Source organism: Buceros rhinoceros, unplaced genomic scaffold, assembly GCF_000710305.1.
Source record: "Buceros rhinoceros silvestris isolate BGI_N320 unplaced genomic scaffold, ASM71030v1 scaffold33853, whole genome shotgun sequence".
NCBI lineage: Eukaryota > Metazoa > Chordata > Aves > Bucerotiformes > Bucerotidae > Buceros > Buceros rhinoceros.
Genome location: NW_010406118.1, coordinates 44,718 through 71,610, shown reverse-complemented (window position 1 = coordinate 71,610; position 26,893 = coordinate 44,718). Strand labels below are relative to the sequence as shown.

The window sequence follows — 26,893 nt, the reverse complement described above, 5'->3', positions numbered from 1 at the left end:
TGTAGGGAAGTATGTGCTGAATATCTGTTTTCTTTTTTCCTGCCGTCTAACTGCTCTGACTAAAATCAGCTTTTTATAATGATCTTTAGGCGAATTCAGGAAGTGAAACTAAGGTAGTGCAGAAGAAAACTTGCTCCCTCTCCACAGATCTGTTAGTAGAGGAGACTAAATAGTTGCCTGGAGAGAATGCTGCTCACTGGTGATTGTGGAAAAACGCCTTTGCAGCACTACCATTCAAACACTTGTGTTTTCCTGTCTTAGAGGAAATAACATTCCTCTAACTTGATACAACTTTTCCTTCATATGTATTTTCTCAGCCCGATTGGCAGATAAAAATCAAAAATTGTCAGATACTGGTTTAAGTTTTTATTTATAAATTAACTCGCATGCATCCATAAACCTGGAAGAGCACTTGTTCTGAGAAAATTTCCACTTAAAGGAGAGAAATGCAGTTGAGGGAATGTGGAGAGAAATTTTACTGGTTCAGAACACCGAAAGTGCTGCAGAACAGAACACACTTTAAATTATTTGGCCCTAAAACAGAGCTCTGTTAGTCCATTTGCCTGTCTGATTTTGGTGTTCGTCTCTCATCTTTCCTGCACGTAACTCGTTTCCTTTCAGAGCACCATTCACAGGGAGATCTGCTTACAGTTTTTGTAACTTTTCTTGCCCAGATTTGATATATAGATGTAGTTCAGTTTTCTTTTAATGCTATGTTTAGACAACATTTCAGTAGCTCAAGAAAATAGAAAAGGCTTTTAAGGTAACTGTTAAAAATTGCATTTGCAGGCTCTGAAAGTGCTTCTCCAATCCAATCTGCTCTTGGATCCCGATCACAGACACCCTCTCCTGCCACTCTTCATGCAGATCATATTGAGCAGAAGGATCTGCAGCTGGATGAGAAGCTCCACCACTCTGTTTTACAGACGCCAGATGACCTAGGCAATATCTGGAATAGAAAATACAAACTTGTTCTTTCTTTCTTTTCAATGCCATGTAGTGAAGTAGCCAGTATCACATTAGTTGTAGACAATCCTGTACAAGGCTAAGTTGTCTGCACTTTTAAAAATATTTAATTATGGTGATTTAAAATCAAACAAAAACCTTTTGCATTTTATCTTGCATTTCATTAGAACTGTTAGCAGTGGATTAATAGTTCACACATTGATAATTGTTCTTTTCGACACTTGAAGTCATGCAGCTTTATCTAGTATGTGGTCCTGCCATGGACTGTTTTATCACTAATGCCCAAAAAAAGGGCATAATTTTAAAGTAATGTTACAATTTCTCTGAGGAAGTTTGGTTCTTTTCCCTTTCATATTTAAACAAATTTGTAGGTACTTCAACTATCTTAGCAATTGACTTTGTAAGTACGAAGTTCCCATTTCTCCCGTATTTGGTCTCATGGAAACAGAAGAGTGTCTGATGTGTATTTGAGACCCTTTTCCTTTAAGTAGCCTACTGATGGACAGAAGTATAATCATTTTGCTTTGTACTTTGAAATCTACAGCCTAGAAACCCTTAGTGTCTCTACCACAGTGGTCCAGATCTTCAAAAGAAGAGGCTATGTGATTAGACCAAATTCAGATTTAATTTTGATTTTGTATGCTTGTGGGAGCCACAAGATTTCGGAAGATCTCAGCAAATTCCAGTGCTGAGGTGTTTTGCAAATCCATCTGGGAGGGGCGGAAAGGAGTTTCTGGATGCCTGCTGCTTTGAAACTGTGGCTTGTTAGCTAGTTTAGTGTGGCTGCTCAGCTAGGTACATGTGAAATGAGTAGATTTTAGCCATCGTAATCTAGCGACCTTTTCATCATATGGACAAACTAGATTAACCATCTTCAGCCTAAAAAGGAACGTTCCTTTGTATAACACTGATGTGTAGAGAGAACTTGGGAGAGAGTTAGGCTGTAGTGCTGGGTTATTGAATATGGCCTCTCCACTCACACAAATTTACTGCTTAAAGAACAGTAGCCCGTGACGAGTTTACTCTCACCTTTCTCTTCAGTTTGCAATTAAATACATTCCTGGTAGCTTGTAAGGAAAATCATCTTTCTGTTTTATTGGGAAAAAGTCGAAATGGGATTTTACATGGATGCAGGCAAGTGGAGTTCTGGAGATTCATTGACGCCAGAGAATGTAAGACAGCATTTACAAAAGGAGTGGCCTTACTAGGTCCATCAGGTCCTTATTAGGGCTCCAGAAGTGACGTTAAACATTATGCATATAGAATGTATATAAGAATGTAAGACACAGGACAATTCTTCCTCTACAGAGTTTGATAATAGACATGTAGCTAAACATGCCCAGCATTGAGGTGGCTGAATGAGTAAGAAATACCTTACTCTGAAAGCTTGATCTTTTTTTTTTTTTTTCCTCTTGGTTTTAAGAAATCTATGTATATAATAGTTATGTGTAGAATATTTCTTTTTCTGGAGAGGTGGGTCTCACTATACTTTTTTCTTCCATTACAGAAACTAGTGAATTCCCCTCAGAATGTTGCAGTGTGATGGCTGGGGGAACACTTACAGGATGGCATGCAGATGTTGCTACTGTGATGTGGAGGCGAATGCTAGGAATTTTAGGAGATGTCAACAGCATCATGGATCCAGAGATTCATGCCCAGGTTTTTGATTACCTCTGTGAACTGTGGCAGAATCTGGCCAAGGTAAAAGAACTGATCCTCTTTTCAACCTGAGCTGATAGGGCAGGATTTTCAGAAGGAAAAATACACCATCCTATATATTGCCCTTAAATACTTTCTATTTTGTTTCTAATAATTGCAGATAAGAGACAATCTTGGTATTTCAACAGATAACCTAACTTCACCGTCTCCACCAGTTTTAATTCCACCACTGAGAATTCTAACACCGTGGCTGTTCAAGGTAAATTTGAGCCCTAAGCAGTGAAACAGAAATATAGTTCATGTAGGTGTTTAATGTCATTTTTTTAAATGAATAATAATTATTATTCTAAAACTGTAGGCAACAATGCTGACTGATAAATACAAGCAAGGAAAGCTACATGCTTATAAACTCATTTGTAAGACAATGAAGCGAAGACAAGATGTTTCTCCAAATAGGGATTTTTTAACTCATTTCTACAATATAATGCACTGTGGACTTCTTCATGTTGATCAAGTAAGTTTAATTATGCAATTCAGATTAACGTAAATAGTATAATTAACATTGTTTTTTGAAAAATACTGAATGGATTTTCAGCTGAGTCATTTAACTTTGTCTTTGAAAATAGTTTTTGACTTCGGTAAATCACCCCCGTATTCTTACTTGTAATCAGAAATGCTTTTTTTTTTTTTTTTTTTTTTTTTTTTTTTTTTTTTTTTTTTTTTTTTTTTTTTTTTTTTTTTTTTTTTTTTTTTTTTTTTTTTTGGAGTCTATTTCAAGCAAATACGAGGGCAGAAAAGGTACTTACTTTTTTTTACTGGTTGTGTGTTACAGGTTGAAGCATGCGAGAAAGGGAAGGAAGCAGGTCTCCCCAAGGTTCTTCTCCCTGATGCAGGAGTTTAGCTAGTGGGAAAGTGAATTGTGCTTACTACATGGGAGAAGTTTATTTCTACAGCAAGTGTAGGACCCAGCAAACTGAGACGTACTGAGTATATGTAATCAGTGGGAGTAGATCTTTTTAATGCAAACAAGTCTGAAAATGTAGGGTTTAAACACTCCTTTTACAAGCCTGCATCGAAAGTGTGAAAAAGTTGGTTTTGTGAACTTTACTGAGGAGCAGTTAGAGACAGAGGGGGATCAAAGGTATAGACAACGCTGTTTTCATTGACTGAGCAAAACAGAACTAGTCCAGAATTACTCCAGTTATTCCACAGATAGCCGTGGATAAGACTCCAGTTTTTGTCCTCGAACATCCAGTTTACACTGATGTTCTTGCTGTATTGAAAATCTTCCTATAACATTGCCATTTAGTTGGTTATCACCATTGGAGAATTTTTTAAAGGAGGAAAAGTGGGGGGGAGGGCATCTATCTGTGAACTTGGGATGGCTTTTAAAAGTTAATACATTTTATACACATAATATGTCAAGTTCAGTATTAGAGACAAACTGAACTTCAGGGACATCATGTACCTGAATTTTACAAACTGCCCCACTAAGTCCACAAGAACATAGTATGCTGTGTGAAATAATTACATACCAGAAATGTTATAAAACACTTCATTATAACTCCTACTTTATATTTTGGTTCCATACGGATATGTGTAAGAGGTTAATACCTTTTTTAAAGTTAGTGTCACATGATACTTGTTGGAGAGAACTTAAACGAATGGTTAATCATTTATAGAACTCTTAAAAGCTAAATGTAGATGAATATAAAATGTGACCTGGTGTCTTCCTCATACAAGGGTAAATTGATCTATAAATATGCCCCAGTTTACTGACATTAACATGAGTATACTTAAGAATTTATCATTTTAGGCTACTTTTTGCTCGCTAATGAGTGTCTTAGTTGCCACAATGAATTTGCTTTCTTGCTTTTTTCCTTCCTACCTTTGATAAATACCTGCCTTTGTTCATTTATTGATACTCTTCTCTTCCTTTTTCCTCCTGCAAGGATATTGTCAATACAATCATCAAGCACTGCTCTCCTCAGTTTTTTTCACTTGGTTTGCCTGGTGCCACCATGCTTATTATGGATTTCATTGTAGCAGCAGGAAGAGTGGCTGCTTCTTCTTTCCTCAATGTAAGTATTCATCAGTTCATTCTCATTTATATCTGAGTGAAAAGGGTTTGAGAGAAAACAAGCAGTATATTTCTTGACTAGGGTGTTAACTTGTTCCCTGAAGCCAATGTGATCTTTAGCAAATGCTGATACTGTCAGTGGTTTGTTCTAGAACACTGCACATGCAAGTCGTCTGTAGAAAATATGTGAAGAGCCCAAAAATTACTGTTGAAGCAGAAAAAAATTACTGTTTCACTTCAGAGGTCTCAGAATTGTGACTACCATTTATCTGTGCTTTAAAATGTTTTAAAATAAATCTCTGTTTTGACTCCATTCATTTTTATACTGTTACCTGTCCTGTCTTACGTCACATCCGTTAGTTTCCCACATGCTGTTCAGATGGCTGACCCTAAGACCCGAGCCTAGTTAGCTCAGTCATTTGTCTGTAGTCCTAACTACTCCTCTGCTTTCTTTTGACCGTCTTGGAAGATGGGAGCATGAGGTGTGCATGAGTAGCAGTCTGTGGGGCTATGGTCTCGGTTTGCTCAGCTCTGTGGAATTTGCAGAAGTTCTCTTTTAAAGCAGCTAGAAATCTCAGCTTCCTGATTGCAGGAAGCATATATATTTCTCCCCACCTTTTTTTTCTTTTAGGCACCAAGAGTTGAAGCGCAAGTTCTTTTAGGATCTCTAGTCTGTTTTCCCAATTTATATCATGAACTACCAGCTCTTCACCCAAACATTCCTGATATTGCTGTGTCTCAGTTTACAGATGTTAAGGTAGGAATTTTAAGAATATTTGGATGATATTCAGCTACTGATGTAATGTTTTTCCAGGAAATGCTAACTAAAATTTTAAGATTCTAAGATTTTTCAGAAATAATTTCAAATAGGTTATAAGGCATAAGAGCCCATAAAATCTTGTCATACTGTACATACTTTATAATTGCTTTTAACTTAATACTTAAGCGGGTTTGTATGTTTGTGAGAGGAATGATGTGCTATCTCACCTTTTCAAGCCTACTCTCATTAGTGCTATTTGCAGGTGTCACAGATTTAATCAGCTCAGATGAGAAGATTGAGATGTTCAAGATACATTATTTAATCTATTGAGAATTCACAGCTGGTGAAATCTGCCTGTGTTCCTCAGGGCTTTAGAAAACCTCTCTACATCAGTATGTTGTTTTAGACAAAAAGCAAAGATTAGTGGAGACCTTACCCTCTTTACCCTAACTCAGAGCTGGGTAGCGTGGCAGTACACTGAAAGTGGGCAGAGCTCAGTTGGTGTGTTTTATTGCTGTATGCGTGTCAGGTGTAAGTGTCTGTGTTTAAGAAAGTTTCCCTCTAAATTTCCAAACTGTTTCAATTTAGAGAGAGATGATGGCTGGAAGCTGCTTTATCCTTTGCTCTCTTTTGGGGACTGATTTTGAATTCCGTCTTTGTCATTTCTCTCGTATAACAGCTGTTTACATGAGCTTTATTGAGAGTAACCAACAGCTTTAGGGACATCTCACTGCAGACGAGTCAAAATTCTTCTTGATGTCTAACGCACTGTAGTGACTTGTTCTGCAACTACATCCAGGGACTTTGAAAATCAATATAATTTTGAAAAAACAAGTTTGTTTAAACCTAAAGTGATAGTTTTTTTTCAGCACTATTCACAGAAACTAGCTTTAGGGAGTCCTTTGTTGTGTTTTTCTTACCCTTGATATTTTATGGAAGGATTGGATAAGTGGTAAATCAGCAGAAATCAGGACGGTAACGTGAGGGACATTCTTGGGGTAGCACAACAATGAACATCTGGGGGCAGACTAGAAGCTTGGGTTAGTGGTAAGCAAACAATTCATCTGATAACAAACCCATAAACTCAGCTAAGCAACGTGCCTCTGTATGTTCTAATAAAATTCTGAGTCTTCATGTGACTGAATTATTGGTAAATCAGTGAATATTTTCCACTTTGTTTTAGGAACTCATAATTAAAACTGTGTTAAGCTCAGCAAGAGAGGAGCCATCTGGTCCTGCACGGTAGGTCATACAAAAAGACCTTCTAAATTAATAGATTCTTTTCTTTATTGTGCTTGGAGGTGGTGTGTGTTTGGAGGTGGATGTATTAGAGAGCTTAAAGTAAAAGTATGTATGTATTTTATTCATTGTTTTCTTCACCATTGTCAAAACTTTGGTCCAGCACGTGAATTCTAAATTGTAAACAGATACTGAAAGAACATATATCTGTCAGATTAACTGCTGGTCTAGCCCAGCATCCTTTCTCTAATAGTGGCTGTTAGGAAAGGCTGTAGACGTGGATAAGAATATAAGCTCTGTGCTTTCCCAGCCTACCTGGTGTGAAGCGTGGGGATTTTCTGTACTAGAGAGGCGTTTTTTACTTTGATTAAGGACAAGATTATTTATGAGGGAGGTATGGTTGTTTTTTATTAGGCCACATGATTTAATTTGAAAAACAGAAGTAATCAAAGTTCATGAGCCCTTTTTTATGGTATGGAAAAGAAGCAGAAAATACTGAGATAAACATTAAACTGGGAATGACTGATCTGATGCTTAAACCTAAGCATCTTCATCAAGTAGACAACTTCAGAGAGGATAGTTACCAGTTTGCTTTCCTGTTTTTTAATTTGCTTAGAATTTTGTTCCTCCTTGCCCCTGCCCAGATGCTTTCAGTTACAGAGTCCTGCATGTGGGATTGGAACAGGAATCTGTAATGCCTACCAAGGAAGAGCACGCTTGTGTGCCTTGTGTGATTGGGTGAAGTGTTTGTATATGCTCAACTAATTCATTGTCACTTAACAAATACATGCCTGAAAGATGTTATGGGAAAGATCAACTCGTTGAACCTTTAAATGTTTTCCTGGAAAACAAAGGGCAGTTTTCATCAGCCCACATTCCTGTTTTCTTCACTTGAGCTCGTAATGTCTCTTGACACAGAGGAAGGAAGGAAGGAATGTTCCAAGATCATTTTAATTTCATTTTTCATGTTCTTTTAAAAAACTGAATTCTAGAAAGCATGACACTCTCCATTTTGCTTTTGAAGAGGGTGGTTTAGCTTTAGTTGGTTCAGAACATTATTACTGATCCTGTGGCACTGGAGCACACAATACTAGCATCTTCAATGCTGGCAGTGTGGCTGGGAAGAGGAAGGGAACGTCCTGCATGTCCCCATATCCTGTCTGGCTGTGAGGGTGTGTAGATAGGAACCGAGGCACGTGTGCTTGCCCAGCCTTTCAGAAAGCCGAGTTATGCTGCCCACAAAAGTGCAGAGTTGAAGCACTGTGTGATTAAAAAGGAATAGATTCCCAATGTCTGTTTGGGTTACCTGTGCCTCTCTCCTTCCTCTGGGAGATGCAAGGGTATGTCTTCAGTCTGGGGATGACATTCTACAGCTCCTGAAGCTGGACTGCATCACTCCTCACTGGCAGTTTCTCTGCTGTCTTTTTCGGTAGTAACTTCACTCACCTGCTTCACCGCGGTGCAGAGTTCACCTGGGTTACTATCAGAGGTCATATTTAGAATCCTTCATTACAATTTTGTCCTATTGGCTCAGCCACTACTAGAGGCTTAATTGTCTTTGCAATTTCCTAGGAGAGAACCTAGATTTATTGGAACTTAGGTACACAGCTTTGTGTATCTCTAGCAAGTCTGAGTGCTGTTATTGTTACCCAATCTATAAATCTCTATTCCTTATCTCTTCCACAGAGGCTTGATGTTTTGCATTTCATTACATACTTGACCCAGCCAAGCTTCAGGGAAGTCAGTTTATCTGAAATATGTTCTCTCTCAGATCTCTTATCTATAAAGATTAGTAACTGTATTAATCAAATACCTCTCCTGCTGCTGCCAGTCTGAAAAGGAAGCAAGAGGTTGATGAACTCAAGTGTTCATCTCTTCTGCTTGCGCTGTTAAGGCTGTGATTCTTTAATAACAACACTCTAGCCAAATAACCACACAGTTTTTCAGAGACTCTGAAAAATTATAATGAAACTGGTGTTCTCAGTAGAAACCTCATAGACTCCCAGATGTTTTGCACATCAGTATGTCATCAGATGTGGAATGGCTCTTAGAGGCACGAAGAAAACTTTCAAGAGTAACATAGAGTTGTTTTCTATATAATAAAGGTTTATTTTCTGAGACAGCTTATACAAACAGGCTACATTTATTGTTAAATCCATGCTGTGTTCTTATTATGTTCAAAGGGACTGAAACACATACACTGGAAATAGCAGGAGTGTAGATTGCTCCCCCTCCTCTGAGCCTGGAATGTGTTTAAAGCTTTCCTGGCAGTAGCTGGCCTAAATGGTCCTGAAAATTTTCTCAAAGAAGAAAGTTACAGAAGTCTTAGATTGTTCCAATACTTACCTAATTTTTACAGTCAGGTTGGTTTTATGACCAGTATATAGGATAAATCTTTTCAACTGGAAATTAAACTCTTTGGTGACTTACTGCACATCGGAAGATTTCTTATTTCCTTCCTTAATTGCGATCTAGACTCAGTGTGCCCTTCAGCTTTTGCTTTATATACATTATTTCCCAACGCTGTTTATTATTTTTGTCACTTTTTTCCTAGCCTCCGTCAAGCTTGGCTTTATTCTTTGATTGTATTAAACAAAACGTAATGGGGGCAGTCTTGCAATTGAGGTTTCAGTGACAATGTAGGTGATGGGGTGGTTTGACAGCTTATTTGCACTATCAAGTAGAATTAATTCCAAGATGTATTTTTGCTACCTGTTGATTCTGTGTAGCCTTAAAATCTTTTTTCTACAGCACAGGCTTCTATTTCTATTCTAGCATGTGATTTTTTTTTTTTTTTTTCCTTCCCATATGTAATGCTTTGCAGTTCCCATGACCAGCCAATTTTGGATTGCTTTCCAATTTTGTCTAGAGGATTTTGAATTCTGAAGTTGTTTCCAACGTATTTGCAGCGTGTGTTCCTGAGGATAATTGCTAATGGCTAATCCCAGAGATCGCTTAAGCTAGCTCCTTAGTATTTTCGAACAAATTTCATCCATCTCTGCTGATTTGAACGCATCTATCGAAATACTCTTTACCTTTACAGTTCTTTTCTGTTTCCTGATGTTAAATGAAGAAACAACAAAAGTTGAAGTATTTATCATTTGCCCCTCTTCTATTCATCTTTGTTTGTCATCAATCTAAAAAAATGTAAATATATATGAACAAGTAACATTCCCCCCTCTTGTCTCTGTGTCCCAGAACAAATATGAGCAAATGCTCATGTTGGAGAGGAAGAACTCCCACCACAACTTTTCCTGTGGAAAATTCATATATATTTTCTTAAGACACACATTGATTTAAGGTAGTATTTTTAATCCAAAAAGCGCATAGAGATGCAGGAGTTCTTGATGTCTTTTGGAACTTTCAGTTGCTTGAAAGGGAGCTTCCTTTGTCCTTTCCTGTCCCTTCACCAGGGTGCTTGGGGTTTCTTGCTAATTTTTAAATACGTTACAGCATTTTAAAGGCTTTCGTGTATTTCTTTTTGAAATACAAAAACATATTTGTTAGACTTTAGCAAGACATATCATGAGTCATAAAAGTTGCATTTTCTTGTGGGGTGTTTCTCAACAACTTGTCCTCGAACATTGTTTTGCAGGTGTGTTGCCCTTTGCAGCCTTGGTATTTGGATCTGTGAGGAGCTAGTCCATGAATCGCACCATCCTCAGATCAAGGAAGCACTGAATGTGATTTGTGTTTCTTTAAAGGTGAGAGACTTAACACTTTTACAGTGTATATTGCCTTTACATGTAAAGATGCTCAGCCTTTTCAAAACTATGATCACATTTTAGCATCCTTATTTCACAGTCTCATTTTCAATCCTTATGTAAGACTGAATTCAGTTTAATTGGTGGATCTCTCAGATCTTTGTCCAGCTATACCCCTTCCCACATCGTGGACTAAAGCTTCCAGCCAGTTTTTCTGTAGCTAGATCTAGGAGCCTGTGGGTAAGGGCCAAACTTCCACCCAGTTGCTCATTCGTTCTCTCTCCTCAACAGGACGGGGGGAGAAAATAGGATGAAAAGTCTTGTGGGTCAAGGTGAAGTCAGGGAGATTGCTTACCAGCTGCCATCATGGTCAAAACAGATTTGATTTGGGAAAATTAATTTAGTTTTAATTAAAATAATTTGGGCAGAAAGAAACAAAGACAAAATGTAAAATACCACCTTTCCCTCCCTGCCTTTCCCTTTTCCCATGATCAGCTTCACTCCTTTGTTCCCAACTCCACTGCCTCCTCCTGTCCCCTCCCAAGTAGTGCAGAGGGGATGGAGAGTGGGGAGTTAGGGTCAGTCCATAGCAATTCCTGTTCGCCACTCCTTCCTCCCTGTTCCAGGGTGGGTCTTTCCACTGGCTGCAGTCCTTTGGGATAAGCCTGATCTGGTGTGGGCTGTCTGTGAACTGCAGTTCCTTCAGGAAACGTCCAGTGCTGCAGTGGGGTACTCCACAGCTGCAGTGTGGATATCTCCTCCAGCGGGGTCTTTTCTATAGGCTGCAGGAGAATCTCTGCTCCAGCAGCTGGAACAGCTCCTTCCCCTCCTTCTCTGACCTTCATTTTGCAAACTTGCATGTTTGTGAACAACATCTTCAGCTTTGGAAATATTTATTTTCGAACCTTTTATGTCCTGTTTATTTACGTCAAAATTCAATGAATAGTCCAGTCTTTCTGTAGATCCATATTGCTAGAATTCGGGGTGTACACTTGTTATGGCTTGTGTCAGATGTTGGGGACTAACTATTCTTTCCAGCAACGGGAACGTGAAAAGTGTCTTAGCAAATCAGCTGATCGCATCCTGTGAAGCAGGATTTGAGCTAAAATGGGTAGCTGCAGGGCATTCTGTATTAGATTCTAAATTGCAATTTCCTGTTTTGCAAGATCATATTCATCCTTTGCAGCTTCACTAATACTCTCTTTTGCAGTTTTCCCCTTGCTTTTTAATATCCCTTAACTAGTGCATTTTATCAAGTTCCTGTGCAGGTTTGGTATTAGGCAGATGATGTTGTTTTTATCTTACTTCTACAATTTATCGAAGTTTGACCTATTTTTAATCCTGACATTCACTGTGATTTCTCTTTGACGTATTTATTAAACCAAATATTTGTATCTCATTTACATTAAACAAATTACCTCTTGAATGAGAAGACAAAGATCTTTGTATTTCTCCCTTGCTTTGCTTTGTGCTGGCAAAAGCATCCAGAGCATGTTGGCTTTTCCCCTGTTCTGAGCAGTGGTGCACATTCACAATCGAGTTTAACCGTGAAATGAAAAGTTCATAAATACATCATGGGAGAAACAAATGAGCTCTGATTTGTTTACCTAAGCAATCTCCTAGCTTCTAAGTAGGAGATTTGAACTCCCAGAATGGATTATTTTCTTATTTTCAGGAGAAATGAAGTGATAGGGAGCTATAGTCCTAGTCCAACTTCCTTGGATAAATACAGTTGAGCAAATAACATTGAATAGGAGTGTTTGCAACAATTATCTCTTTATTTCTGAAATACAGAAGTGTGTTCAGAACAGTGGTCCAGCTGCTCACACTTCTCCCAGCTGTGTGGCAGCACTGCTGTGTCTGTGTTCACCTCTGCTGAGGTCTGAGCACAAAGGGTCCTGAGCAGCATCCGCACCCCTGCGTCTCATGACTGTGTTACGCTCCTCTCAAGAATGCTGCAGAAACATCACAAAGCTGTGTGGTACAGGCCTAGTTGAATGAGTGCTAAACAGGTTATCTGCAAGTATGGGCAGGCTTAAACTAGTAATGTGACACCCAGAAAGCCATGGACCCTTGCGAAGATGAAGCGTATGCTGAGACTACCCTCCCAAGAAAAACCCTGAGATTCAGGTAGCAGGCAAAGTGCTGGTTCATTGAAGGGTTTGGTTTTTCCGTCCAGAAGCTTTTTAAAAATTATGACCACAGTTGCACAATTAAATAGAAAATCATATAAAAATACAGAATTCTGCTGCTTTATCCCAGATGGCATTCTCCAGAAATAGAGAACGGTGAGTGAAGTGTTTGTGGCACCACACAGCCACCTTCACGCCACCTCTGAAGGCTTGAAGCCAGAGCAAAGCAGCTGCCTGGAAAGGGGTGAATTGTTTCACTATCCAGCATAAACTCAGTGTTGCTGCTTGAGTTCAGGAAAATGTCCTTTGAGGATACACAGCGTTGTAACTCTCCGTCCTAAAGTGTCTGTGTCTATTGCAATGTGATATATTGAACATGATGGTACCCATTTCTGAAGCAGGTGAAGGGTTTGGTCTGTTTGGGCCAATCCCTGTATTCTTGATCAAAACTTCCTCCCCAGTGCCCTTCTCATGACTAAGACTTGGAAATTTGAGTGCACAAGATTTGAACTTTATTGATATTCATTACTTTATATCCTGCAGCCTTTCTGTTACATTTATGTCTCCACTGACTTTTGTACCCTTTCTTGAATTAAAAAAATCATTAAAAAATTCACTTCAATGAGAGAACAGATAGAGGTTATATAATTTGCATAAATGGTTGTAAAGCCTCATACTCGTCTTAAAAAAAAAAAAGAAAAAAGAAAAGAAGAAAGTGCTCCCTATTTTAAGTGGTGAATGGCTGGGCTGAATATTCAAAGATTCTGAAAAGTCTCCAGGCCTTTTTCTCAGGTAATTTTTTTCTTAGTATTCTGGATATTCCTTATTAAGCTGTTCTGGTTTCTCCATCTCTTTTGTCCTCCCCAGTGACTTTGGGGTTTTCCTGCAAGCTCGTGAGGATGTTTCCAGCAATCTGGATTTGATTGCAAGTTCTATAATCAAATTGTTATGCTTTCAGTTTTATTTAATTTTTTTGGTTGTCAGTCGAGCTCGAACGTTAGAAACTGTGCCCCGCTTACAGTGCTTTTACAGTGTACTTTCACAGCATGGAGAGAGGCTGTCTCGTGGGATAAAAAATAGTGGCGTTCTTGTTGTAAGCTCTGGCAAAACTCGCAGATGTAAGATGTCTCTGCCGTGTTTTTGTTAAAAGCCAAAAATAACTTGAAACTGCCTTCACTGAGAAACAGGGAAAGTTAGAACAAGAACTAACTACCCTGTATACTCCAGTTTCCATCTCTGTGGCTGTCTTACCAGAGCCATCCTTAGTCTTTCTTTACGCTTACGCAGATGCCACAGATAAAAAGAGGTCAATTAAAGCTTCATACACCATACTTTTGCTTATACTTGCACCTTTTCTTTTCAAGACCTTAAATATTAAAAATGATAACTCTGCCTTGATAAGAAGCTGTCCCAAGGCAGAGGTCCTCCAGTGTATTTTCCACTTTTAACTTTTTGCCATTCAAATCTTTGACTCTGAAATCCTTAATTTTCTGCTCGGGCTTCATTGTACAGGCCTTCTGGCTTTCTTAAAGCATTTTTTTTTTTAAGGTTTGTGAGATCTACCCTTCCCTGAAAGGAGTGATTACAACTGGATTGATTACAAAAACAGTCTAAGAAGCTAAGAAATTAAATTTACGTGTTTTTGCAACCCAATCTCCCTTTTCTGAGTTCCGAGATAGACATTTAGCCGCCTTGCAGCACGTGCCTGTGACAGCTTCACTGCTAAGTGAAGTGAGGTTAAAACACGTAAACTACTGTTTGACTCCTTTCATAATGCAGGAATTCTGATGTCACTCACCTTCACTGGAGAATAGAGTAGGATTTTTCATTATCACACCATGAATTACCTAATTGTTTTCCAAGTGATTTGAGATTTGGCAGCAGTATGATTTGGGATACTTATTTTCAGTAAAGACAGTGTATTTGAAAGCCTTCCCTTGGGGCTCTTGCATGTTATTTATTCTTGCTGTCTTCTGAAGTCTGTAGTTTTGCTGTGCCAATAACCATTTTGCTCTGATGTCTTCAGCTCAGCTTTGTAGGATTTTCATGTCCTACATGATTAAAATTCACTTGTTGTTTGTTGTTTGGAACACAGCTTAATGTTTTAAGGTAAGTACAATGAAGGAAGGAGCCTCAGTTGCTGTCTTGTGCATTAATAATTTAAGGAAACGTGTCCCTGCCTCTTCATTTCTTTGTTTTCCCACTTAGGACAGCATGTGCATCCACTCCCAGAGCTGGGGACTAGTTGTAAAAGTGTATTCACTTCTGCCTTGACCGCAACAGTCAACTTGAACATTTTAGTAAGCGTTCAAGGCAGGCTCCAGTGCAGCAGCGCTCTCCTGCCTTTGAAGGAAAACAGAGAAAGGAGGAATTAAGCACAGAAGCCAAGGTGCATTCGTTTGCATTCAGACAAGTGCTGTACGCAGCAGTCACTAGTAAATACGGAACAGTTAGTGTCGCTGTTAGTGCCATGTCTTGCATAAGCCCATAAAGGGCTGTTCTCCTGCCTTGGTTCTCCACAAAGACATCTGATTTCAGAATGAGAACCTTGATTTTTTTGCAGTGATGTATTAACATTAACAAACATTAAGATAACAAGGAGTGAATTCATTCTTTCTGGCTTCAAGGTACTGTACTAACTGGTCTGAAATTAATTAGGAGACTTTTTTCCCCTTTCCCTCATGATGTGCAAATCCTTGATGTCTGTCACAAACCATTGTTGTTGGCTGCTGACATTTGGTTATGTTTATAAAACAATTCTTTTGAAATTTGGGAAAATGTCTTTCTGTTCCTCCAATAAACAGGTGCATAGGGAAGGAACTGTATGTATAAAACTGTCACCGCAGTTCCTCACCACCTTTGACCTAACGTACTGCGGTGTGAAATGCCGTCGTCATTACTGTGCCGTGTTCTCTTTTCCAGTTTCCAAATAAAACAGTAGCCCAAGTTGCCTGCAGTATGCTGAACATGCTGATCCATTATGTACATAGACTTCAAGCCTATCAGGCTGATTCTCCTTTAAGAATTATTCAAGTAAGTAATTCTTAAAAATTTGAAAATTTTAATTCTTTTAAATGCAACAATAAAATATATTTCACTGAAATTGAAATACTAGAATATTGGCAAGTACGTTTCATAAAATGTTTGATTAGCAGAAACACGATCTTATTGATCATTAATTGTGTCAATTCACATCGCACTTACTTGCCAACTCCAATATTAATGTGTAAAATGGCTATGTCATGCTTATTTTTTCACCATACATCGTACATGAGAATATTGTGAATAAAGTGCAATTTTTTAATATTAAATATCTTCAAATATGTTTAAGTTTAGGAAGAAAGTGATTACTTAATGTATGGTTCTCTATTTTACATATCCATATGCAAAACACTTTGCATTCAAGTATTTCAGTATAAAATAAAAATAATTATTTTGAAAACACTTGAAATAACAAGGCAGTAGACTATGGCCTCTGTAGTCTGAACCACAGAGAAAAGTTTGAGCTCTCCCAGGTAACCAGAAAGGGAATCATGTGGGAGCCTCTTAAGAGGTATAGCAAGTATTTCTGTGCTCCGCTGCAGTCATGTTGTCGACTAAGTAGTGGCAGGATGTTTCCAAATTCTAGCAGTCCTAAGAAAGAACGGAGTTCAAATATCCCTGTACACAAACCCACGCCAGGCTCCTTCCTGCACCCGACAAATGCGTTGAATTGAGTTCTCCTGCCTGAGTATGTGGAGTAGCTCTGTGATTTCATTGTCCCTAATGCACCTACGTCAGTCAAGCAGAACATGTTCCTTCAATGTCTTCTGCGAAATTAAATTTAAAAGATTTTATTCATTTTAAAAAGTGGCAAGGAATACTGTAATTTGTCTCAAAATAAGTTTAATAGAATTTAACCATGAATCTAGTATTGTGTCACATTTACCTGCTTAAAAATATATTTTAAACTTAAACATTCAAATTGTGTTTTTAAAGAAACCATGCCATATTTTCCCCAGATTCTGATTGCAACCATTACCCATCTGCTGCCCAGCACAGAAGCTTCCTCTTATGAGCAGGACAAGAGGGTAAACATTTTTCATTTCTTTTTAATGTGTCAATTTAATTACAAAGGTGTGTGACACAGCATTGTTACACACTTTAAGCTGTGCATTCAAGTAGGGATTCAGCTCTGTAAGGACAATACAGTATAGTCCTCTCAGAATTCCAGCGATATGCCATATACAAGTGAATTTCTGAAGTTTCTGTAGGAAAATGAGCATTTATGGTTAATTGAAATTGATTCTTTTCTACAATTAGTCTTGTTTTTCCTTACCCTCAGTGAGCAAATAAATAAATACAAGCAAATAAAGTAATGTAGACTTTTCAGACTTGACTTATAAAGAAAATACATTCTCAACTTGTAGAGAATACTTTCAAAATCTTTATAAGATGATGGGGTTTGTACTTTCTATTTTAAGTACATTCTTGAGTAAGATAGTCTGTAACCTTTAGATTAATTTGATTTTTTTTTTTAACTATCTTTAAATATTTTTGTGGCCCTGAATCCCCTAGCTCAGACAGGCTCCTTCCTCACCCAATACTCCCAGTAGTACTCTCTTCCTCCAGAAAATTGTATCTCTTCTGAGCTACTTTGGCTGTGCTGTAGGACTGTGGGGCTCAATGGTCCTCTAAACTCGGCGCACTTCAGTTTATTGCTGACAGCTCTGTTGTTCTGGGCCCCACTAACCACCTTTCCACTTGAGATGATTTCCTTAAATCAATGTTTCCCCATGAACTAATGCTGATCAAATAGCATGTAAAAAATTGGCTTACCTAGTTAGATAAACTTAGTCCTAATGGGTTTCTTAAAAATTAGTTTAATATAAAAATACTCAGAGCCTTTCATCATTAGGTTTATTATACAGTGCCTCTGAGAGACAAAGTTGTAATGAGCATGATGTTTATATGTCATTTATTAGTAAATAAGTTAAGTGGATTTTCTTTAAAAGACTTTTATTTAACTTGGAAAATATTTGGGAGAATCTTGTGGTTATTTATCTGAACTGTTTCATCTTCCACAGCTAAATTTTAAAAATTAAAAATAATTATTTGAAGCCAGTAAGTTGTTAATAATTTGGTGTGTATGTGTGTCTTAATCTAATTCTGTTCTACAGTCTTTAAAACCATCCCCTAGAGGGAGTCGGTTCTTTTGCTGACCAAATAGCCTACAATAGAGAAAGCAGCTGTATTTCTTTCAGATGATACCGGTGCTGCACAGCCTTATTGACATGTTATGAAGGAAATTCTGTTGTTATTTATAAAGCACTGAATGCAGCTGAAATGGCTCAGTTTTGTGTAATCCCCGATTCACTTTACAGTGAGGTTTATGTGGAGAAAGACGCATCAGCCTTAATTCGTACCTGTGTGCTCATTGTTCTAAAAACAGCACCCTACAAATCAATTTTGAAAGTCATGGGTATCCTCTTACGCACAGCATCTGCTCACAGACTTACCATGATGAGAAACCGTTGTACTGACAGTCTCTGTTAAACACCTCAGTAGCCAAAGTTTACCGATGCCGTAGATCTTGAAGATAACGGTGACTTTTGAAACAAGCATGACCTTGCATTATTCCAGAAGATTGGCTCTGCTGAATTGAGAAAAGGAAGTAAAACAGAGAAGTAAAATACAGGGATGAATGTGAGGTAACAGGTGCTGGTTTAATTGTTTTGTAATTGAAAGTGTTTGTTCCAGTTGGTGGTTTCCTTACTTCTGTGCTTATTGGACTGGATAATGGCCTTGCCATTAAAGACCTTGCTGCAGCCTCTTCACACTACAGGAGCAGAAAACGATAAGACTGAAAGATCCGTTCTTAATTGTATATACAAGGTACATGTTTCTTTAATTGCAAAACGAGAATTTCTGTGTTTGGAGATACTGTCCGTTTTCGTGGAAACAAAGAAGTTTTCTGTAGGCTGACCTCCATTCTACTGCTGAAATGTGGAGTTCTGTCTTAGTTCTTCTACCTTTTACTGTAACTGCTTGATCTTCGATATATTTGGAATTGTTGCTTTTGTTTTACATTTGGTAATGTTTAACCAAGTTGCTTATTATATGTCATATCGATAGCAGATGCTCGTGTTGTAGAGACTACCTATACATTTAAGAGCAGGAGGATGTAGCTTTTATATACCAAGCAATTTTATTTAGCAATAAGCAAAGTAAAAAGCACTAAGTTATAATTACCGTCTCAGGGACACAGAACAAAGATAGGTGGAGTTTTTATGCAAGGGAAAGGGATTAAAACCTCCAGCAGCTTAGACCTAGCATATGTAATTAAAGAAGATAGGAGGTCTAAAAATAAGGGTAGCTTAGTGATTTGTTGTGAGTTTTGTTTCTTGTATCTTTATTGTTAAATTCCACTTCAGTGTAGACACTGTTTTAACAATTTTCTTTGCAGACCAGGGTCTGTATAGACATTAAGCATCTAAAATTCTCCAACATTTTATGCTGCCTACCTGGCTCTAACAAATCCATTTAAAAATGCAAATAAACATAAACTTCATTTCTTATAAAACTATCAAGTAAAAATTTCAGTAGTTACTGTCATGTCATTCTGGTTTTGTTCTAGGTTCTACACGGATGTGTCTATGGGTCCCAGTGTTTTAGCAACCCTAAGTATTTTCCTCTAAGCCTTTCTGATTTGGCATGTGTGGATTACGATCCTTTTATGCATTTGGAAAGCCTGAAGGAACCAGAACCATTGCATTCTCCAGACTCGGAGAGGTCTTCTAAACTTCAGCCAGTCACTGAAGGTTTGTCTAATTGCCTAAATACATTTCCTTTCAAAAAGATTTTATCTTGGTTTCCAATATTGAAGTGTTGGTCTAAAGCATAAGTTTTAAATTATGCCTAGACACTAGGTAGGAGTCATTAGTATGGAATGAGCTGACATAATTTTGAGCAATTACTGTTCAATTAACTGAAACAAGTATCTTCTGAACCACATGAAGATTGATTCGATATGGATTATTCTGTGCTCTGTGTATCAGCAAAAAGTTTGAAGAACTGCAGCGTGGATAAATGTTGCTTTTCATTTTGCTTTCAGTAAATTTTTTTTCTTAATGCTGCTCTTTTTTCTAAGAATATTTTGGATTTTTTTCCTATCCGAGCTTGCAATATTGAAAGCTTTCTGTGAATTTTTTTAGCCTATCATAATTTGTTGTTGATCTGTTTACACTGTTGAAAACCACGGAGTTAGCTAAAAAGAAAGGATTTTTCTCTCATCTGCTTAGAACCTTAAGAGATCCAGGAATTAACATTTTCTCCAGATCTCAAAAATAAAAACAAAGAATCCAGAAACTAAGCTACAGAGGAGTAGCATATGTTATGTGGTGTATCTAGTATCAAATGGCTACATTGGGAAGAAAATTGAAAAAGGTGAGATTAATACTGATAGCAGAAACTCTGTGTAGTGCTATTCTCCCTCCATATTAAGTTGTTCCTTTTAGGCTTCCTTAAAGGTATTAAGAACCAGATAAATGCAGCAGCTCTTTGTAGCAGCTGTGTGCTAACAGCAGGTGATTTTGTGGTCTGTAGTGACTACGTGCTGTTTTTTATGTAGAGAAAATGGCTAATCATTGTGCCCTTGTCTAAGGCATGCTTCATCATCTTCAAGTACTTTTTTGGCCAAAGAATTCTAAACATAGAGCTGTCCCCTAATAAGCTCAGTATTGGATTGAACAAGTCTGATTTGAGAACTATTGGCAGGAGGAGCTGTAATTATTAAATTTACTGAAGAATGAAGCAAGGTACTATAGTTGGCTTTTTGTCAAATGGCTGTGGTCTTATTAATAAAAAGTAATCATCTGCTGGGTCAGAATGAAAGAGGCTTCGAAGGATTCATTCTGTCCTAATTACAGTCTCACCTATACATATTATGTAAAGCTAATATTTAAAGCATTTGCCAAAATTAACTTCCGCTGCATGTTCTATTACAGCATAGTGAATTGTAGTAGCTTTTTATGCCTGGCATCTTTTGTATTCCATAATAATCTGTAATTACGGGTTAGCAGCAAATGCCGTGTGGCTTGTTTAATCTGACAATCTGAAAAGACAACCCTGAATAGATTTCTCTTTAAATGAATGTAGCTGCACAAAGCCTTAGCATCAATATCTTCATTTTGCATTTCCGTATGTGATCTGTTCTTTTATGATTTCTTGTTAAATTTCTAAATAAAAGTCATTTCAGATGTTCCTTTTATCTCCAGATAAATTAAGGAAGCCCCATATGTTTTTAAAGTTTCAAGGCTCTGGAATTGTACGTCAGATCGTGAAATTTAATTGGCAAACTACAGCATTACAATGCAACCCTGGTCTTGCAACCTTGGCACTTCTAGTCCACATTGCCAGGGAGAGAATAAAATTGGCAGTGCTTAACCAATCGCACAGCATCTGTTCTGCCTGGCGGTGTTGGAGGAGTGAGGGGAGTAAAGTTGGTGGAAAACAACCAGTCTGGGACTTGGATCAAGAGAGGGGGTCAATTAGTGCAAGCTCGCAGCAGAGCTGTATGCCAGGGGGTCAGCCTTTTTTTGAGTAGAGTAAAAGTGCTATCGTGATACCTTTTCAGAAGGAAGGAAATGGGCAGGACAGCAGCTGTAGGTAAATGAGGCAAGTTCTCCAGGGACAGGGTGGGGATTGCTAGGCTCTTTCTTTAGGTCACAAGCAAAGCTGAAAGTGCTGGGATGCCACAGTTCTTAAGACAGGGTGCTTTTGATCGGTTTAATAGATGTGATTGGCATACACTGTTGTGTCTCCCATTCTTCGAGGTCAGACCCATTACAAGTTTTATGGACACTTAGCTGCAGTATAATGTGGTGTGAGACCATGAGGGGGTAGGACTTTCAGGGATACAGCTGTGTAGAGGGGACAGGATCTACCGAGAGGCAGAAGCAAGCCCTGCAGTAAACGGCAGGGCAAAGATTTGGTAAATCCTCAGGAAACAGGCACAAGGAATCTGTTATATCTAGAATTGTCTGTGACATAGTCTTTGTCCTCCTTTCTGTGGGTTTCAGATAAAGTGGTAGATTGCAGTGTAAGATACACAACGAATAATTTTGATGTTAAGTGTTAAGTATATTAAAGTGTTCTATTTAAACCGGAATGAACTTTTAGCAGCTGACAATAAAGACATCAGGAGGAAGTTTCTCTTGCATCATCAGATGCTGCCGACAGTCTGTGGTGCTTTCACACATCTAAGGAATCATAGGGCTTGTCCACACGAGGGCTGATGAACTGTTCCTCTAGCTGGTATCGACAACAGCTTTCTGTAGCTACAGGACAGGCTTACAAGTGCAGCCTGTGCTAATTAACCACACCTCGGTGGCCTGGGTTCAGAGTCACACTGACAGAGGTACATCTTCTCGAAGGACAGTACAGCATCACAGCCACTCACTGTACAGTTTCGGTGTGGAGAGGCTGCCTTAGACTGCATTGTGCCGTGATCTGCTTCCCTGCTTCTGACCTCATGATTACAGACCACAAATGTATATGAGGAAGAATGAAAATGGGACTTCTCCTTCAAAGTTGTTTTTGTTTTTTATATTGAATGATGCAGATATTCAGGAAAAAGTAAAACTGAGGTGTTTTTGTGAGTCTTGTATTGGCAGGGAACCTGGTTACATGACAATGCATAGCATTAAACAAAGTGTTAAAATGTTAATAGTAGCAAAACCAGACTATTGAATAGAGTCTGGTCATAAGGAAATAGTATTTTAGGGGGAGGTGTTTTGCAACTATAGACAAAGACGTTTTGAAACCTGTGCTTCGTAGATGAAAAATCCATTAAGAGAGAGTTGTGACTGGAAGGCAGTAGTTACGCTGCGTACAGTGGTCTTTCAATTATTGATTTAATGGATTTTCCCCCTTTTGTCATATTTCTCCAAACAAATTTTAAACTCTTTTGCACAGATCAGTCATTTTTTCTAATATTTTTCAGTTTCTGAATAAAAATTTTCCCCCATCTCCTGTATATTCTTAGCTGTATTTAGAAAAATAGAATTATGAAGAGCTTCTAAGGCTTTGTCATTGCCTTTTGACTGAGAGGAGACAAAAATACTCTTTTTCAAGAACGCTTTACATATCTGGTCCATCCAGATTAACACAGTTCATGTTTTGTGAGGGATATTCTAGAAATGGGTTCTCTGTTACCCCATCTCTCTATACCTGAAGCTTAAAATTAGAAAGGAGTGGGATTTCCTTAAGCTAATGTGAAATGCAGGTAGCTAAGATGAACTGAACTCTCTTAGGCTCCCTTAAATGTAATGGAGAAGAGTTTCCAGGGAGTGATTCATCCCATTTCTCCAATTTGGGCTTCTAACTGAGATGAATCAGTCTGTACAGGTACATCGTTCTTTAGATAGCCAAAAGGGTGAGGAGAGTTAAATTCCACCCTCAGTCATTACTTTTGCCATCTACTACGTAACTGTAGTTGTCTAGAAGCAGTTCAGCCGAAGCTAAATTAGAGTTCACAACATATCTTAAGGAAATTCAGGAATCTTCCATTCATGCCACAGGTACAAATCAGTGGTGATGGACCTTCAGCCTTTCCACAAAAGAGGACATTCCAGGGACTGAGAAAAGCAGCCAGCGTAAGGCGGTTCTAGTGAATTACCAGGTGATGGTGTACACACATAAATGACATTGCCCAAGCAAGTCCGCACCGTTGTAAAGAGGGCAGAAACGTGTTCACTCAGGAAGGCACGTTGGCGAAGCAGCCAGCTAGACTGCTTTAATGTGAAATGCTGCGACTTAGTCTGTAGAATTTGTGGTAAACCTGTGATGGCTTGTGTTGGTGCATATTCTGCTCTGCCCTTCAGGGAAAAAAAATAGGGTTCAGATACTCTTAATTTTAATAGTTCTAATGTATTGAATGTCTGCTTGTTCCTGATCGAGGACATGTTCTTCTAGGAACAAAATATTAACATGTGCCTTTAAGTTGCTAATTTAATTTTAAATGCTCATCTTTTCAGAAAACATTGCTGGGCTCGGGGTTTTTTTGTTACGTTTTGTTTGCGTTTTTTTTTTTTTTCGCTAGAGGAAACCATCACCACAATCTGATTTGCTGTGTGTCAAAAATGTTTCAAGATTGTTTTGTTTGCGTTTTTTTTTTTTTTTCGCTAGAGGAAACCATCACCACAATCTGATTTGCTGTGTGTCAAAAATGTTTCAAGATTGCTTTATTTTATTTCAACATTACAGGTGATTCCTTACAGTTTACTTTTCAATATGCTCTTAATATTTCTGATTTTTCATTTTGAGATCGACAGTACTGTATTCTGAGAGAAGACTCAGTGAGCAGTATTGTTCTCATTTTATAAAAGAGGCAATGGCAGATTTATATCCCAATTCTTTTTTGTTATAGTTCAACAGCAAAATTTTCAGAGAAAGACTGACAAGGCTGGAAATGGACCTTCCAAATTTAAATTCGATGTGCCTCTCTTTGCTCCACTCTATCACCTTTCTTTTCTGAGTATCTCTTAGGCTTCTAAGGGAGTAAATTCTTCCACAGAGACACAGTATGACTGTGGTCAGGGTTGAGATCTTTAGTCTGCCACAAAACACTACCAGTAATAACTTGGAAGCTAACAGGTCCCTCTCATTTCTTCAGGTATTTCAGCAGAACTTAACCAAAGGCATTTCACCTTTGCTCCTGGGAACCTGAGGAGAGTATTCCCTGCCTTATCTGTGCAGTGCCAAGGCTAAACACTTGGCATAAATATCCTGACAAAGATGAGCCAGCTTCTGTGTTGTCCAGGTGCTGGTTAATACCGCCCTGATAAATTATTCTTCAAGCATCCAACTGATTTTCTCTTTGTCTTGTACAAACGTGCTTACAGTTCCTTCTGATATTTCAGCAGATGGCACTGTAACTTAATTTCCTCATATGCTATCAACAGCTGGACATTTGACAGCTTCACCAAATGTTTTTGTGTTTGTAAATTTTAAGCCTCAAGAAGGTTATTGATAATAAAGTCTAATATCTAATTTGTTTATATTGCTTTTCAATCCCTTAATGAATTAAAATATTTTGAGTTTATCTGAGTTTTGCAGTAGTGTAAAAATTAAGTTGATTTTGCCAGCTATTAACAGGGTGAAACACCTCCCTTTTTGCAGTTTAGATCTAGTGCTCCATAAAGGTAGAGAAGAGCCAGAATGCCAAAAGTCTTTTACACACTGTACCCAAACATTGTGGAGGGGAAAAACAAAAAGCAAATATTTACCAGTTGTTTACTTTTGCAGACAGAGAACACATCCAGTGCTTCAGAAGCTAAAGATCTGTCATGGCAGTTGGTATGCATTACAAATTTGCCTTTATTTTTCCAGTTAAACCAATTAAGACACATTAAACTGCCAAAAGAAATTTTATTATTAAACAGTTTTTATCATGTATAAATACACAATATAAAGGGAGGTGAGTTAATTATACCAACTTACACATCCAAGAAGTTGTATTTTCTCACTAAATACTGAATGAAAAAGTAATGTGGTTCAGAATGTTCTAGTTTGATGGATTTTTGATGAGAGAGACAGTGGGAAGTGCCTGCAGCAGTTCTCCATGTTTAATGTAGTTTAAAATATGTGATGTAATCCTGAGGAGTACCGTCTTGATTTATTGTCCCCTTGTAAATCCCAAATTCAGGGCAGTTAGGACGTGTTACAAGAGTGAGGCCACAGAAATACGTGCTTTGCCTTATTGATCCTGTTTTCTCTTCTACCTGTGATCTTCTACTGTGTAACGTTTTTGTCTATGGGTTCTTCAGCGGGTGCCCTAAGCCAGCTGAGTGGTGTCTGCCTGACAGAATCGCTTTGGCCAGCTTTGCATTTCATGGGTAACGTAGAGTGGATTTCATAGAGGAGTCCAATAACAATAAAGAACTGGGTTAGCAGGGTGTGGTATAAATGTTAAGATATTATTTTTGTGAATTTAGATAATGTTGCATGCAAGTAGAAGGTTCACAACAAAGAAGGACGTGGCAAAACCATGCTGAAATACCAGTGCATCTCACAAGATGAATTTCACAGGAGATATTTAATTAACTTCTGAGTTAATCGTAACTCCGAGTTTTTCCAGCCTGAAACTAAAAGGCAGTTGGGGCATGAGATTTCCTTTTTCAAAATTTTGCTACTGTTAGATTGTGTTCGGTATAGATAGCCCAGCCTTAGATTAGGTGCTTTAAAATCATCCCGTATTGTACTCGACCCAACCTACAGCTATATGCTCCCCAGGGAAATTAAGATGGATTAGAGGATTTGTGCATCTATGTTCCTTTGTTTTTCGCAATGTAATGATGTGTATAAATATAAAAATCCACTGCAGTTGGAAACAGAGTTCTTACAACGCAATTATGATCTTTACTTCATCAGCAATTTAAGATTTATTTTCACTAGTTAAAGAAATAGTGTGTTTTAGAAGAACCTCACTAACTACAAAGCTGTGGTAGAGGAGGTGTGGTAGGCTGTGAAATAGTGAAGATACTTGTTTAACCATCTTACTATTTTTTCATGCTATTTATATAGAGAGACCAGTGTTCATCAAAATTTATCTTTCCCATTACTGAGTTGGATGTATCCCAACCTGACAGTGCTCATCAGCTGTTTAAAAATCACAATCTCAATGTTGTTCTCTGAACTTTTCATTTAAAATCTGTGTTCTTTCTCTCGCAGTGAAAACTCACATGCAACAAGGATTAATTTCTGTTGCTGCTCGTACTGTGATAACACATCTAGTCAACCACTTAGGCCACTACCCTATGAGCGGAGGTCCTGCTATGCTGACCAGTCAAGTGTGTGAAAACAATGACAATCCATACAGTGAAAGCCCTGAACTTTCTCCTGAACTCTTTGAGAACCCAAACCTTCAATTCTTTGTGTTAAACAACACTTCCTTGGTGTCTTGCATACAAATCCAAGCAGAAGACGACATGCCTGGGGGCGGACTGTCTGCTGGACTTGCATCTGCTAATTCAAATGTTAGAATTATAGTGCGTGATCTATCTGGCAAATACTCGTGGGATTCAGCCATCTTGTATGGACCATCATCTTTATGTGTATCTTCACAACAAACTTCTTTTGCACTTTCATTATCTCAGCAAGATAAACCAGAAGATGCTCTTTCATCTTTTGAGCATGTGGAGGATGTATCTGCAAGGGATGGAATTACACTCCCAGTAAAAAGGAAATTTAGAGACACTGTTCCAACGTGGGATACAATTAGGGATGAAGAAGATGCCCTTGATGAACTCTTGCAGTATTTAGGTGTTACAAGCCCTGAATGCTTACAGAGAACTGGTGTCTCACTCAACATTCC

At 38.2% G+C, this 26,893-nt stretch overlaps 1 protein-coding gene across 1 annotated transcript in view; it reads left to right on the top strand.

The window, feature by feature from the left end:
- RALGAPA1 (Ral GTPase activating protein, alpha subunit 1 (catalytic)) overlaps positions 1-26,893 on the top strand; it is a gene marked incomplete at its 5' end in the record, with an annotated part of 110,905 nt that overhangs the window by 42,410 nt on the left and 41,602 nt on the right. Inside the window, 13 exons of the mRNA XM_010133963.1 lie at positions 790-942; positions 2,474-2,667; positions 2,786-2,884; positions 2,984-3,139; positions 4,578-4,706; positions 5,337-5,462; positions 6,649-6,707; positions 10,300-10,408; positions 15,463-15,573; positions 16,542-16,610; positions 18,280-18,414; positions 19,157-19,340; positions 26,251-26,889. Coding sequence (XP_010132265.1) covers positions 790-942; positions 2,474-2,667; positions 2,786-2,884; positions 2,984-3,139; positions 4,578-4,706; positions 5,337-5,462; positions 6,649-6,707; positions 10,300-10,408; positions 15,463-15,573; positions 16,542-16,610; positions 18,280-18,414; positions 19,157-19,340; positions 26,251-26,889 — 2,163 coding nt within the window. The remainder of the gene's footprint in view (positions 1-789; positions 943-2,473; positions 2,668-2,785; positions 2,885-2,983; positions 3,140-4,577; positions 4,707-5,336; positions 5,463-6,648; positions 6,708-10,299; positions 10,409-15,462; positions 15,574-16,541; positions 16,611-18,279; positions 18,415-19,156; positions 19,341-26,250; positions 26,890-26,893) is intronic.